The following is a 15,688-nucleotide window of genomic DNA, read 5'->3' on the forward strand; positions in this document are numbered from 1 at the left end:
AGTTTCTTGTATGCTGGTAAAAACACCAAGACCAGACATGGCAATTATAGGAATCCCAAACGTCTGATTATAGGGAAGGGGCTGTTTATCCCACAGACCATTTGCACATGCACACAAATGCATGCACATACACACAGAATGATTTCATTCCCCAGCCTCACTCTCCTTCCAGGACATCCTCCTGCTGCTGAATGAATTCTCTTAAAGCTTGCCTTTGGTCATGTCACTTTCCAGTTCAAACACCTTCACTTACACCTCAGTGCAAACAAATTTTATCAGCCAAGATTCTGGACTGCAAGCAGCAGAAACTAACACTAGCTTGTTTAAGTAGAAAATTTGTTTAAAAAGTTAATATCGGGGCAAGGGGGTCTCAGAATTTCTGAGAGGTCTTAGGAGCTGCTCCCTAGAAAGGATACCTGACCCAGGGAGGCCCTTACTGCCCCCAGTGATGGGCCTGGACACACAGTTTGTACCAAGCTTCAGCACTGGCCTCTACTGCCCCTGCTGATGCCAACCTTTCCAGAATAGACTCTGCTGACTTCTGCCAATTCAGAGTCTGGGGCTTGTGCACCTGATTGGCTGAGCCTCAGTCATGTGCCTATATTTTGCAGCAAAGGAGGCTGGGAAAGTGAGTTTGGGGCATGTTCAGCTCTTACATTGGGAGCTGTCCTCTCCTCAAACTTTAGAAGGGGCGCTCAGACGCTAGGTTGCGGAAAGAATCACAAATGTCCCCAACACAAATTAAATTCTAGCACGTCCAGCTGACATCGGAGGCCCTCTGTAATCTGTCCCAACTGCCCGCTTAGGGGAGTTAACATTGTAGTTAAACTGAAGACGTCCCTGGGCACTTTCCTCCCGCAAGCCTTAGTTCACTCTGACATCAGAACTGTAGCGTGCATTTCTGTATCAGCCAGCTATTGCTACATAACAGACAATCACAAAAAACTCAGTGGTGCAAGTGTCACACGGCTGGGGCTTGGCTGGGGTGACTCACTCACCCTGGGCTCAGCTGGCAGCTGTGTCAGTCTACAGGCCTGGCTGAACTTGGCTGGGGAGGCTCACCCTGGGGCCAGGCTGAAGGAGCAGCTGCTGCCGGGAGAGCACTTCTCAGGGCCATGGAGGAAGGGCACGGGGGTGAGTCTGGTGCTGCCAGCACCCTTGAGGCCTACACCTGCATCACATCTGCTAACATCGTTGGGCCACGCAAAGCAATACAAGTGGCTGAGCCCAGAGGCTCAGGCTTTAAACTTTCATAGCAAAGGGTGTGGACACAGCAAAGGGTTCTCCCTTCCACCAGTCTGCGCTCCCTTCTAAGGAAGTCACATGCATCCCCAGTGCCCACTGGAGTATGAATGTGGCCCTCAAGACATGTTGAAGGAATGAGCCAATTACAAGTGTGTGTGTTGGGGTGAGCGGGGTGTAGAGAGTCCATGTAAGAAGTCCCAGGAACTTGAGGGCATATCCTAGAAGCTCTGGTTCCCACCTGTTCCCTGTTCTGGTTCCCTGTTCTGGTTCCCACCTGTGGCTCCCCACCACCACATGTGCCCGATTTCTCACCCAAGGGAAGCAGCTAGTCCGATATCTCAAAATGAACCACCCCTATTCTGGAAGCAGAGCAGGTGATGTAGTGTGGTGAGGTTGGTGGTTTTCCCGTGTCACTGAAATGTTAGTTCCCACTAACATTTCACTTTAGGCTACCCGGGGTATTAGGAAAGCTCACCCTCAACCACTTCTGCCCCCTCCGATCCACCCTGCTCACAAACACCGAGGGATTTTACTGAAAAACAAATCCGATTGTGAGTGTCTGATGTGTTTATTAAATAAATCAATGAACTACATTCAACTTCTGTCCCCCAGCTCACCGATTCATTGATTGACTGATTCATCGATGGATTGACTGATTCATTCATTCACTCAAAAATATATTTTGAACTGCTGCTGCCCTGACCCTGAGCTCTTTCTCTTATGCAGATAGACTAGAATACAGTGCCGGGTCTCAGGGCTAACCCTCAAATAGCATCCTTAGATTCCACGGTTGCTTGCTTGAGTGTTTGGCATTTTATAGTTGTAATAAGAAACATTTAAACATCTTGCAGCCGGGATGGAAATTCTTGTTAGGAGGAAGGCGAAGTGTGACCTGAGATCCCAGTTTGGTAGGAGACCAAGTGCACAGAGATGTGTTCTCCCAGGGACACAGTTGAGGAACTGGGGACAGGGAGACACAGAAGGGACAAGAAGAGGAGGGGCCAGAGAGGCTGGCTGAGGCTGGGGCCACGTGCAGTGTCCACACTGGGAGGCTGGCAGGCGGTTGGGCTGGCCAAGGACATGTTAGCCCGGGGACGCCGAGAGGACACTGAACATTCCACTTGAGGTTGCTTGTTTGGAAGGAGTTTCCATCGCTTTCTCCTCTCCTCCCGCATCGCCGTATATACATTATATGATCATGGATATCAAGGAAAGGTCTACGTCTAGTACCTGGGTGGCTAAGGGATATGCAACCAAAACATGTTCAGAAGCAGGAGTCTGAATGCCAGCCTCTGAGGGTTTACACATCATCTTCTCTAATGGGAAAGCACAGGGAAGGCTTTGTACCTCCCCAAGATGCAGATTTGGGGAAGTCTTTTCCACAGGTGAGCTCCAGTCAGGCTGTTTGTGCACAAATTAAAAAAAAAAAATAATGTGTATATATGTGTGTATATATACATACATATATACACACATATATAGGTATATATATTTACATATGTATGTATACGTATATATATGTATATGTATATATGTATATGTATATATATGTGTATGTATATATACATATATATATACACACTCCTATTTTATTTTTATTTTTAAAATTTTTTTAACGTTTATTTATTTTTGAGAGAGAGAGTGTGAGCAGGGGAGAGGCAGAGTGAGAGGAAGACCGAGGATCTGAAGTGGGCTCTGTGCTGACAGCAGAGAGCTGGAGGAGGGGCTGGAACTCATGAACCGCGAGATCATGACCCGAGCCAAAGTCGGACGCTTACTTGAATGAGCCACCAGGCACCCCTATATAATCCTATTTTAAACACACTCAATGGACATTGGCATGGAAAGAACTTTTTAGAACATTTTAGGGGCACCTGGACGGTTCAGTCAGTTAGGCGTCCGACTCTTGATTTCGGCTCAGGTCATGATCTCATGGTTCCTGAGTTCGAGCCCCACGCTAGGCTGTGCGCTGACGGCGTGGAGCCTGCTTTAGATTCTCTGTCTCCCTCTCTCTCTGCCTGTCCCCTGCTCTCTGTCTCTCTTTCAAAAATAAATAAACATTAAAAAAAAACTTTATAAGAAGGTAATTTGTGCTCCAATGCCTTTTGATGTGACCCCAGACCTTGACGGCTGCTTTGCTTCAAGAGAGGTAGGGCTGTGTAGCTTCCAGGTGTGAGCGCGTCTGATACCCCACCTGCTCGGTCAGCCCTCTAGCCCTCCCCGGGACTCTCCCTCCGCAGACACAAGCCTGTGGTTCCCTCTCCGTGTCCTCCTGAGGCCTGTGGGGTGCTGCTTCAGGACCCCACCGACTTGGTCTGGATCTGGTCTCTGAGCCCACCTGCTCTCCTGCTCAGACAGGAACAGGTCACATGAGGACCCAAGACGGCCCGAAGATATGCCCAGGGAGGCCACGGGTCCCTCCCAAGTCCTGGCGGCTTCTTTGCATTGGGCTGTGCCGCATGAGCCCAAGCCCCAAACACACACACACACACACACACACACACACACGGCCACAGCCAGAGTCTTTGCTAGATGAACCACGTGACTGGTTTTATTGGGTAGAAACTGAAGGCCTTGCAAGCACAGTGACAGATACAAAGAGCCCTGATTATACTCCGAGGACAGATCAGTCATCACTTCCGAATCCCTCAGGGACGGCCGCACACAGCTGTACTTTGGACGGATGTACTTTGGATGCACCCCTGGGTGAACCCTTGCTCTTGTGCACGGACTGCACTCCCCGTCGCCCCGTCTCCACCCGGCAAGGAGTGTCTCCCTCCGAGGCATCAGGCTTCAGGGTGGCGGAGGGAGCGAGCCCGGAGGGCCAGAGAGGGACGTCCTTCAGCATCAGCCCCCTCGCCCTCAGCCGGCGCGTCTCCGCATCCCAGCAAGTGACACCTCGGCCTCCCTTTGCTTCTCCGGCGGGAACAGCCCCGTGGAGCATGTGCGGTGTGGTTCAGCTCCTGGGAAAGGACAGCGAGACAGGCACGGGCCGAGAAGCCCCCAGAGGTCACGGCCATGTGGCCCCTTTGTCTTCACACATGGCAGGCCACTCGGAGTGGCATCGGTGCCACCAAGCCCTCGGGGACAAGCTCCTCTGCCTTCACGTGAGCCCCTGGGCAGGGCTCCCTGCAAAGTGACGCTGGGCCAGCACGGCCGCGGGGCGGTGGGCGGGTTTCCTCTGCTGGCCTCGTCGTCTGCCCCCCCACCCAAGCTTCATCCCGGCAGCAGGGTGGCAGGGGACTGACTCCACACTGTTAACACAAAACGACCCGGCGTGTGCTCATTGAGATAGTGTGTTAGTTAAAAATAATAATGATACATCTGCATACGTTTCACGGTTCAAACAACACAGCTTTGAAGAAGACTTACAGCTTTCTGTGGGGAGGGCGGTTGGGTCCAAAAATGAAATTTGCAGGCGACCAAGAAGACCCTGTTGCACCCTAAAACATTTGTGCAAAGTGTGGGAGCCCCCAGGGGGGGATTAGCTGTCCCCCAAAGCAACGTTGGGCAGGAGGGCATGCTCAGAAGGCGGCCACGGTGAGAGTCAAGGGTCCCGCTGAAGAAGAGTGTGGGAGGGCTGGCTCCGGGATGGGCTGGGAGGACCTGTCGCTGGGGCCCCCACCAGCCTCCTCCCAAACAGCTACGGCGCCACGGGTCTGATGCTGACCTGCTCCACAGTCCCCCTCTGCTCAGACCTGTGGCCTTAGGCGACCCTCTGCCAAGTACAGCACAGCCACCCGGTGTTCCAGCTCTGGGAGCCCCGGGCGCAGGACCTCGAGAGGAATGAATGCTACAAAGAGCCCTCCACAGAACGAGGCAGGGCGCGAGGCCCAGGGTAAAGCCCAGGCCTGGACCAGACTCCAATCAGCCTGGCAACCTCAGCGGGAAGAAAGCAGAGAAGCCTGAGAGGCTAGCGCAGGACATGGCTACTACCCCCCTCTGTCCCCTCAGGAAGCTGGGGCGCCCGACCCCAGAACGCTACCACCAATCCCATGTGACCGGGGGCATGCCACAGTCGTCCTGCTGGGACCCAGTGAGGTCGGGACGCCCCCTGACCGCCCCACCGTTCTCAGAAGAATACAGGGAGGCCTGGTGAGAAAACCGAGGACGACAGTGCCTGGAAAGCAGGAAGTGCTCATCTGCGGGCGGAGAAAAAGAGTCCTATTCTTAAATTCACAAAGGACTCCGGGCCGGAGTCACTGCAGAGACAGCCCCGGCCCCAGCGTGACCAGGACACCACCGGCGGAAGCAGAGGTGCAGAGAGAGAATGTCGTTGCAAGCACCGTCTACCACGCTGCGAAGCTCCCTTCCAGGGATCGGTGGGGGGAGCGGAAGGGGCGCATCCCCCCCTGCTCCTGGCCTTCTTTTTCTTGGGGGAAGAGTCAGAGGGAACACGCCAGTCCAAAAGGGTGAGTCTGCCTATCTCGTTTACCCTACATTCTCAGATAATGAACTACTGCACCCACCCGAACTTCAAGAGATCTGAGGGCCAACCTTTTAAGCACCAAGATTTCTAGGACTGTGTTGTGTTTGGGAACGGAAGTAATTCCGAAATGGGTAAGCTGCTCCTCCGCCTTCTTAAGCACAGGATACCGAAGGCTGTTTGCTCCCGTTCCCCCGGTGTGGTCGCCGACGTCACAGGGTGAGCAGATCTAAGATGCTCTGTGCCCTCGGGGCTACCACAGCACATTTGCACCTCCACTAACCGGCCTCAGATCACTTGCTGCTTTCCGAGGAGTTTTGGTCTTTTTAATGCCATTACTGTTAGGCTACTAGCTGCCATTTCTTGCTAAATCTAGCACCTGTTGTCATTCTCTTCATTCACTTTATTATGAGAAACCGGAATCAAGTTCCCTAGAATTGAATTTAAAATTAAAGCGAACGCCACAAGGGATCCGCTGTTTGCAAAATGTTTGGTCTTTAACACAGAGCTTTACAGCATCTATTTCAGGGGCTCAAAATCAATTTTCCTTCATCTGAGTCCCCAGCTACCTAAGGGCTGAGTGAGCTTGCTTGGGTAAGTGGTCCCGGGAAGTGAGGTGTGCTTTGACCTTGTTTCAGTAAGAAAGTAATCAGAGTCTCCTTTAACAAGTCTGCAAGGTGTTCAGTGGGTCTTGTAAACTTTGCCGTTGAATATGGGCTTCTGAGCTGCTATGCGGATAAAGTTCTTGCTGGGACCACATCGTTGGAGGCGTCTCCAGAGGGAAGGGGCAAGGGACTTGCCTCCAGTTGTGGGGAGGAGAGACTGAGGCAGGATCCAGATGGTAAAATGATGGATTCAACTGGAACCTTTTCCAAACGAAGGTGGAAAAGGAAGGAAGAGCCCAGCGCAATAGGGAGGGAACTTAGTCCCTGCGTCACATGAACCATTTCTGCGGAACGTCCCCTCATCACCACCTTCCTGCTTGTTTTCCACGGGTGTGGTGGGGGATAGGGACAGATCACTGCACCCAGCTTCCACCCTCAGTGGGCCAGGAACTCTGTGCTAAAGAGTGCAGCGTGACAGAAGAGCCCGGGACTTACCCTGAGTGACAGTCACACTCACGGGAGCCCTGGGAGTGACATCTCACGGCACTTTGACCTTGTCACACCCTGACTGCTGGGGTTACCTTGGTCTGAGCACCGGTTCCCCACAGGGCTCCTTGGGCATGCTCTCCAGGGGGCCACAGGCGCATCAGTAGGAAAAAGCAAACACTGGCCTGAGGGTTAAGGGTCCCGGTTCTGTCCTGTCCCTGCTCTGGATCAGAATCCACCCCCACCCCACCCCCCCCCGGGAAACCTGAGGCAGATGGAACCAAGCAGCCACATGCACGGCACAGGCAGAAAGAAGCACGGACCTGGAGTCAAGGGCAGGGTGCCCAAACCCCCCAATGTGCCCAGGACTGGGGAACTCTGCCCGGGATGCAGGGCTTCCCTTGGGTCAAACCTGGAAAATCTGAGGCCAACCAGGATGGGGCCCCCTCATCCCTGGACCGGCATCACCATCACTTGGGAGCCGGCAAGAAAGGCCCCACGCCAGCTCACCGAAGCAGAGACCGCAGGCTGGGGCCCGGGAACCCCCAAGCTCTCCGAGTGACTCTGACGCAGCTTCAGGTTCAAGAACTACTGCCCTAGAATATGGTTCTCCACCTTGGCTGCGTATTCGAGTCATGGGGAGAGGCTGAAAGACTTGACTACCTGGGTCATACCTCAGACCAACTGGATCAGAGCCTCTGGGACGGACAGGGTCCAGGCACAAGTATTTCTCAAAGCTCCTGAGATGGCTCCAAAGTGCAGCCGAGGCAGAGCCCCTCCGCCCTAGGACAGTGGATCTTAACCGCTGTGCCGCAGAGTCACGTAAGATTTTTGAAAGGATCGAGGCCCTATCCCTAAGCCAACTGAATCAGATTCTCTGGGCGAATCTCTGGGACCTGGCATGAGGGTTATTTCATAAAGATCCCCGGGTGATTCTAATGTGCACACAAGGCTGAGAACCACAATTCTAGAGGAAATAAAACTTTTACCCCAAAGCTGAGCAAGTCATTTTTATTGAAGGAAATGAGTTACTTAGTTGCCAAGGGAACCGTCCCCCGAATGGAAAGAAAGACAGTCACTGATTTCTGGCTTTTGTGCCAAGCGCTAAGTCACTGACTGAAGTGTGTATTTCTCTCTCGCTCTCCCTCTGCCTTTTCTGCTTGTTGAAATGAAAAAAGAAGGAGGGTTCACAGAAGAGACTCTGCAGGGGAAACATCTAATGACTTAAAAAAGACGGGCAGCGCTGTTGCCTCTCAGGATACTGGCTGTGGCCAGGACAGCTGAGCCCAGCTAGCAAAGCAGACCGGGTCTGCCGAGCCTCAGCAAAGGTGTCAAGGTCATCAGAAGCCAGGGATGGACCAAGGGCCCAGGAGAACTGCTCCGGACCAAAAGGAAAATCAGAATTGTATTACAGAGACACTGAAAACAACGAATGCCATCTGAGAACAGCTTGTACCTACCTAAATGATCCTGTATGAAATAAACCAGTCACAAAAAGACAGATACCATATGATTCCACTTATACAAGATACCTAGAATAATCTCATTCACAGAGACTGAAAATGGGGGGGTGGTTTCCAGGGGCTGGGGGAGGGGAAGTGGAGACTGTCCTTTAACGGGCATAGAGTTTGTTTTGTAAGGTGAAAGGTGTTCTGGAGACTGGTTGCACAACAACGTGAACGTACTTAACTCTACTGAACTGTACGCATAAAAATGGCTCAAATGGTAGATTTCACGTCATGGGTATTTTACTACAATCAAAAATAGAGAAAAAAAAAATCTCTGATCGTGTCAAGGCCAAAACAGATTTCATAAATGTAATCGATTCCCAAGCAATTATTTTTGTGTTGCTAGTTTAATAGTGGGTTATATCTTATATTCGTCTTCACAGAGGGGCAGAAGTGGGGTTGTGTGCCAGATTTTCACTTTCACTCTTTTCTCACTTAAGACGCTATCTCGTCTGAATTCCACGCCGGACATCACCACTCACCAGGCAGCCGCCACTGAATGGCAGGCATTGGAGAGTGTGGTTCTCCGTCAGTTGTGCTGATATGGAAGGTGACAGAGAAGGAGGAGCCAGGCGTGACCCAGGTTTTTGGGGTGAGCGACCACCGGTGCAGGAGAGCCATTCCCTGGGGGAGGGTTGGGGGAGGGAGGAGGCCGAGGAAGCTGGGCTCACCGAGTGTCTAGTTTGTGCCAGGCTCTGTGCTAGGCATTGTGCAGCCCTATTTCACTTGACCCTCGCCACGGCTGGAGAGGCTGGCGTCCTGGCCTCACTCCTCAGATAATGAATCAGACCCTCCAGGGACTTCAGCAGCTCCCTCGGGGTCACGCAGCTAGTAAGTGGTAAGAGGCAACCTTGAATCCAGGGTGACCTTTTAACTACGCCAGTTGAGGACATGATGAGGTCTGCAATGCAGTGCAGGGACAGATGTTCAGGAGGCCGCGGTGAGCGTGCTTCCGAAGATCCAAGGGAGAACCAGCCTGCAGGTAAGGGGGCTAAGACGCAAGGACAGGAGAGACAGGCTGGGAATAGATAAGCTTTCTCTCCTGCTGAGAGAAGAGAACCCTGAGGTTCACAGAAGATGAGTCAACAAAGGGGCCTGAGAAGGAGCATTCAGAGACAGGAAGGAAGTCAGGGGAGAGTGGTTTGTTAGGAAACAAAGGAGGAGAGGACTCAAAAGGACAGCGAAGCCACCCTTGTCATATGTCACACGGATTTTAAGGATGAGGCCTGAGAAGCAGCCGCTGCATTGGCAATCACCAGCCTGCAGAATTCCAGCTTAACTCCAGCACACCCTCGTCCTCTTTCCCTGGTAACTGTCCCCGAGCTCGGACTTGCCAGCTTTTAGCACACGTGTGGGATCCTGGTTCAGTGTCTGGACACGCCCACCAGGCTGTCAGCCCCGGGGGCAGGCAGGGGCTACGTTTTGATCATTTCGATTGATCGTTCATCCCCCAGCACCTAGCACGATTCCTGGCACAAAGTGAGTGCCCAATAATTATTTGTTGAAGGCCTGGCTGAAGCCAGCTCTGCGCCCTCTCTCAACTGTCAGGAAGTGCCGTCCCTGCCCCCTCCCCACATTCAGCAAAGTCAAGGGCCGTGAGGCCCTCTGCTCTCTGTGGCGCCAGGTGACTAGTGGGCAGAGTTGCTTTGACAGCATTGCTAAACCGCCTCAAAGGCGGCATCTGACCTTGAGCTACCTTCCATTCTGCTTGGCTAAGCACTGAGTCATTTACTTGTTTCTGCTGCCTTTCAACCCTGGAGCCGTGGGTTTAGCACAAAGGAAGACACGAGGGTTGTTTTATTTGTGGGGAATCGATTTCCCTTAAATAAGAATTTAAACTGCTAGTCTGCATTGCACGGTGGGAGGGTGTCGGGGCTTCGAGGAGCATGGTGGGGGCTTCCTGAATCGATGCCCAGGTCTCTCTGAGCCTTTGAAAAAAATGTTTTCCCCACAAACACTGACCGCGGGAGAAGGAGGATGGCCTGGAAGTCAGGAGACCAGGTGAGTCCCAAACGAGGCCCTAGCTGGCCATGGGGCCTTGGACAAGTCAGTCAACATGTTGTCACTCTTTCTGGGCATCTGTCCTCACCTGCAGACATAGAGATGCCCTCAACCCACCCCACCCCCAGTGCCAGGACAGCACACGTTCACTGTGGGTGGGGGTGGGGGACAACTCCAGGCAGAGACTGCCTTCGGACCCAAGACGGCCTCCCAGAGCATCTGTCCCTGGAGCAGGGTCCACCCTGTAGCGCCACCTCTGTCAGGATCCCTCTGGTTCCAGCCCTTGTGACACTGGCCGAGAGGCAGCTAAGACAGAGGTCCAGAGCGTGGGCTTTGGGGTTCCACACGCCTGGGTGTGGCCTCCTCCGCTGGGTGTCTGACCTCCTCCTCACCTGATGGGAGCCTTCTTACCTACAGGGTCTTGTGATGATCACAGGAGATAATGCAAAGAAAGTGCTTTGTGCAGGGCCTGGCACAGAATGAGAACACACTAAATGTTAACTATCGTAATAACAAATACTATTTGTGGCTCAGATCCATACATCAGGAACACCTCCAACAACAAATTAGAGATTGCAAGGACCTCAGAGATCTTTCCTAAGCCTCTGGTTGCAGCGATGAGGAAAGTGAGATCTGTGGGGAGAGGAAGCAACTCGCCCTAAGACCCGCAGGCAGAAATGGGACCACGAGTCCCGATTCCTCTATGGGTGTGGATCATTATGTCCTATCGCCAGCTCCTACGAGGGCCCTGCTGGGGCAGATGCCAACCCGCAGCACCCTCGAGCGGTGGGAACCCTGATGTCTGGTTCACCGCGGCTCCTGCCCCCCAGCCCTGCCCCACCTGGAACAGAAGTGTCACTCAGGGGCTCTGGCCATTCAGTAGAGCCCCAGGCACGACCCAGGCCCCCTCCCCCTTCTAGGTCTGTTCCCTTAAATGGGACAAAATGGTCTTTAGGAGTCTTGCAGTCTTAACATTCCACGGTTTCAAGAACTGCACTCAATTAACCACAAACAAGTGGCTGGAAACCTCCATAAGTACCTTGGGAGGAACAGGCAGAGCCCAAGAAAGCGCAGCCCTCCACCGGCCCTGTGGAGTTTTCCCCAGTTCATGGCGTACTAGGGTCTACTTAGTCTCAGTGGCTACTTCCCTGCCTACAGACAAGCAGCGCGAGGTCTCCCGGTCAGGACCAGGGTTCAGAACAGAGGCGGAAGCACGCACTCCATGACAACCCACCAGCGTGGAACACAAGCCCAAACAAAGCGGTTTTGCCAAGAAAGGAGCCGTGGGCCGGGAGCCGGGAGGCCTGGGACCAGGCCCACGCTCCCCTCTGTGTCTCACTGGTGGGATGTGCTGCTCTGCGTTGTACAAGGAGGCCATCAGATGGCAGGCCGCACTCCCTGCTGAAACCTCACAGCCCCTCGTCCTCCCCAGAGCACCCAGCAGCTGGGTTCGGGCCTGCATACGGTCTGCCCTCCGGCCCGAGGAGAAAGCAATACTGAATTGATTTGTCATCACGTCTTCCCAAGGCCAACCCCAGACCAAAGCAGAATAGGCTTTCGGAAGTGTCTAAGGGAGGAAGGGAAGAACGGAGAGAGGGAGGGAGGGAGGGAGGGAAGGCGAGAGGTTGGAGTCTGAAGTCCCTCCAGAACTAACATTCTATGAGTCCGTGCAGCTAGGTTCTAAGGCAATTCACCGTGGGTGTCTATTAGGTACAGCCACGCTCATGGTGGTAACACCCTGTGGGGAGCAAAGGGAATGAACTTCAGATGTGAAATGCCACGTTAACCCCTTTTGGCCCAGGCACAGTTAACTTCCCAAAGCACAGGCTCTGTGGGTCTGTGTGTGTGAGGCTGCCCGGCTGTGTAAGGTGCCAAGTCCTGCCTTCACAGCAGAAGCCTCAGTGATGCTGGTGTCGGAGGCCATGATGCACTACCCGTCTGCAAAGCTCATCGGTTGCATCTCAGTGCTTTCCAGCCCGGAGCCCACAGGTCAGAAACACAATGTAGCAGGATTCGGCAGGATTCTGGAGCATAAAGAGGAACAGATCTTATAAATAACTCCTGGTTAAAACAGAGCTGGAAATAAGGAGACAGGAGAGGAAGCAAATTGCTAAGCACGTATTGAGTCAATCACATTGGCTTGAAAACCTTAGTGCAAATGGCTGGTCCTTCTCATCAGAATATCAAACACAGGATTGAACCCGGAGGCACCAAGACTGTGCATGTGTGTGTCTGAGGATGTGTTTGAAAGGGCGTGGTTAAGACCCTGGACCCCCCTGAGCCACTCTGTCTTCACAGGAAGGTCTGGCTGCTGGGTTGCTCTGTAAGCTCTGAGATTCTAGATAGCGATTCACAGCTGAGGCCTCAGTATAAAACTCAGGAAGCCAAAAGTCTGAATTAAATCTCGACCATGCTCACGCGTCCAGTCTCCCCCTTTTCCATTCCGTAGGGCCTTTCTTTAGCTGCGACAAGGCCACTACAGCCTGCACTCTCCCGAATGCTAAAATTGAGTGCAAATGTGCTTTAATCACTGGCAATCCTCAAGGCCCCTGATCTCGAGGTGTGGCCCAGCAGCATGCTACCTACGGGCAGGGTGGGGTCACAAGGGCCCCGGCTGAGGCCAGGAGGCTTGGCACAGAGCTGACTGTGCCCGGACCCCCACCCCCACCCCCCATCCCTGCCTCCTGGCCCACGCACTGCCCGGCGCAGGAAGGAGAGGAGGAGCGAGGTTCTGCTTGCCGGGGTGGCCGGCCAGCCTGTGCCGCCCTCAGCAGCAGGTGCAGGTGCCCGTGTGCACGCGGAGGATGCCTCGGCTGTGCAGGTGTAGGAAGTTGAAGATCTCAGAGGGCATGGCGTGGAAGCCGGGGCGGGGCTTGACGTTGTCATAGTAGTGGTGGGTGATGTAGAGGCCCGAGGGGTTCATGGGGAAGGCCCAGAAGCCGAACAGGTGCACCTCCTCGCAGAGCTCGAGCGCCGCAGTGGCCAGGATGAGGCCGGTGCTGATGCGCTTTGCGCGCACCCCCAGGCTGAGCCAATAGCGCGACACGTTGACCAGGTATTGCGGGTGGAAGTAGTACACGGCCTGCGTCGACTCGAAGTCGTCCAGCACGTACTTGACGCGGATGGACACGTCGGTGTTGCGCGTGTTGTAGAAGGCGGGCAGCAGCACCGACGCGTTCTCGTACACCTGCAGCACCCGGTAGAAGGGCCGCCGCCACTTCTCCAACTTGTGGAACCTGGGCGGGGCCGGAGCAGAAGGGTGGTCGGCCCACTCCCCCACCCCCAGCGTGCCTGTGCGCCTCTTCCCCCCCCCCCCCCCCCCCCCCCCCCCCCCCCCCCCCCCCCCGCCCCACCGCCCCTGCTGCCCCCATCCGGCACCCTGGGGCCTTTCCAGAAAATGCAGGGGACTCAAGGCCACCCCGCTTCCTTTCATCTCATCCACCTCCTAAGATGAATGGCCTGCCTTCTGTTTTCTAAGTGGAAGCAATCTGAGTCCAAAGGGACAACCATGTAGGGAGGGCAGTGCTTAACCCAAAGGGATGAGAGCATCCCGGGGCGGGGGGGGGGGGGGGGCGAAGGGGGGACTCGGTGGGGAGGTAGGGAGGAAGTGGAGGCTTTCCCTGGGCCCTCAGGGCAGACTCGTGTACTTTCTTTCCCAAGATCCCCAATGAGTACCCCAAATGAGTGTGCCTGCCCTCTCCTTCCTGCCCCGCAGCCCCCTCACTCACTTGTGCTTTCCTTGCCTGATTTACCAACTCTTTAGCCTCTGGTCTCTGGCTGTCCCCTCTCTTACCCCTGGTCTGACCTGGATGATGTGACTAGGCCCTTGGCTCTTGTTTTAACCCATTGACCCCCCTCCCCAAGGCCTCCCAGGCAGACACACCCCAGGAGGGGAACTAGGTGGGGACTGACATCTTCGTTAAGAGTCTTCTCCCAGGGCCCCCTGGATACACCAGCGTAGAGAGCTGTCTTCCCCCATCACACTCGGGAAAGCTTTCTGGCCCATCTACATGAAGACTGTCTAGACCGGTGCTGTCCAAAAGAAATAGAACTGAGGCCACATATCTCACTTAAAATGTTCTAATGATCATATTTAAATAAGTAGAAAGGAGTGGGTGAAGTTAATTTTTATATTATATTTAATGCTGACAATGTTTTATTTAACCTGCTGTACCCAAAATACTACTCTTCCTTTCTTTTTTTTTTTTTTTTTTAATTTTTTTAACGTTTATTTATTTTTGAGACAGAGAGAGACAGAGCATGAACGGGGGAGGGTCAGAGAGAGAGGGAGACACAGAATCCGAAACAGGCTCCAGGCTCTGAGCCGTCAGCACAGAGCCCGACGCGGGGCTCGAACTCACGGACTGCGAGATCATGACCTGAGCCGAAGTCGGACGCTCAACCGACTGAGCCAGCCAGGCGCCCCCAAAATACTACTCTTTCAACAGATAATCGATACAAACAATGGATGAGATATGGTCCATCCTCCTTTCCATGTTAAGTCTTTGAAATCGGGTGTGTGTTTACACTTATAGACAGCCCACGTCAATCTGGATAGCCACATTTCCAGTGGCCAGTAACCACATGTGACTAGGGGGTACCATACCGGACAGCACAAGTCTAGAAGAGGGTCAGTTACCTCTCGGTGATGATGCTGGGGTTCACAGTGACCACATCCGTCTTCACTCCCACATCCATGGTGTACTTCTCTGAGATGGGGGGTAGGTTGCACCTGCACAAGAGACAAGGCACCCAGGCCGTATATGCTCATTCTAGACACAGCTGGAGAGCAGGCAGGGGGAGGGTGTGGGGAGGGAGGAGATGTTGCTCCTATGGGCAGAGGGAGGCAGAGGCAGCCAGCTGGATGGAATCTTTGTGGCCTGTGCATAGAGAAGCAAGTTTACTCCTCCCCCCCTCCCCCAAGTGGCACAATGATGGTGGACAGCCTCAACCCCAATCCCTCTGCATTAAGCCTTTATTTTCAACCCATCTTCTTTATCCAGGCTAAAGATGTAAGCGAGGATCCCCAAAGAGGTAAGAGGGGGCTCTATCTGAGGAAGAAGAAATACCAGGACCCATCTCTGACTTAGTTAAAGCCAGGGCGAAGCCAATATTGGTGCCAGCCCCAAGGCCACCCTTGTTCCAAGCCCTGCTTCTGGAAGAGAAGAACCCAGTTGGGGAGGGTTCTGCACACCCACAGATCTGCACAGACCTTCATATATCTGCTATGCTCTTTTTAAAAAAATTAATTGTTTTGAAAACAGAGGTGTTCTTTACACACGTCTCATTCCACAGACGTGGAGACAGAGGACCTGAGAGGTTTGGCCACTGGCCCCAAGGGATAGGGCTGGAGAGGGCAAGAAACAACCCAGAGCATGAGGGTGTGCAGGGCTGGGGAGTGGAGGCTGATCTCTTGA

At 53.6% G+C, this 15,688-nt stretch overlaps 1 protein-coding gene across 4 annotated transcripts in view; it reads right to left on the bottom strand.

Annotated features, from left to right (window-relative positions):
* Positions 1-7,757: 7,757 nt before the first annotated feature.
* ST8SIA5 (ST8 alpha-N-acetyl-neuraminide alpha-2,8-sialyltransferase 5) overlaps positions 7,758-15,688 on the bottom strand; it is a 59,936-nt gene continuing 52,005 nt past the window's right edge. For 3 of the 4 annotated variants that reach the window (XM_019464144.2, XM_019464142.2, XM_019464143.2), the window contains 2 exons: positions 14,911-15,003; positions 7,758-13,507 (listed from right to left, as the gene is read on the bottom strand). In XM_019464144.2, the coding sequence (XP_019319689.1) occupies positions 13,039-13,507; positions 14,911-15,003 (562 nt within the window). In that variant the 3' untranslated portion in view covers positions 7,758-13,038. The remainder of the gene's footprint in view (positions 13,508-14,910; positions 15,004-15,688) is intronic. The other variant, XM_019464145.2, reaches the window with a different exon arrangement.

Source organism: Panthera pardus, unplaced genomic scaffold (assembly GCF_024362965.1).
Source record: "Panthera pardus isolate Hobbes unplaced genomic scaffold, ASM2436296v1 HiC_scaffold_15, whole genome shotgun sequence".
NCBI lineage: Eukaryota > Metazoa > Chordata > Mammalia > Carnivora > Felidae > Panthera > Panthera pardus.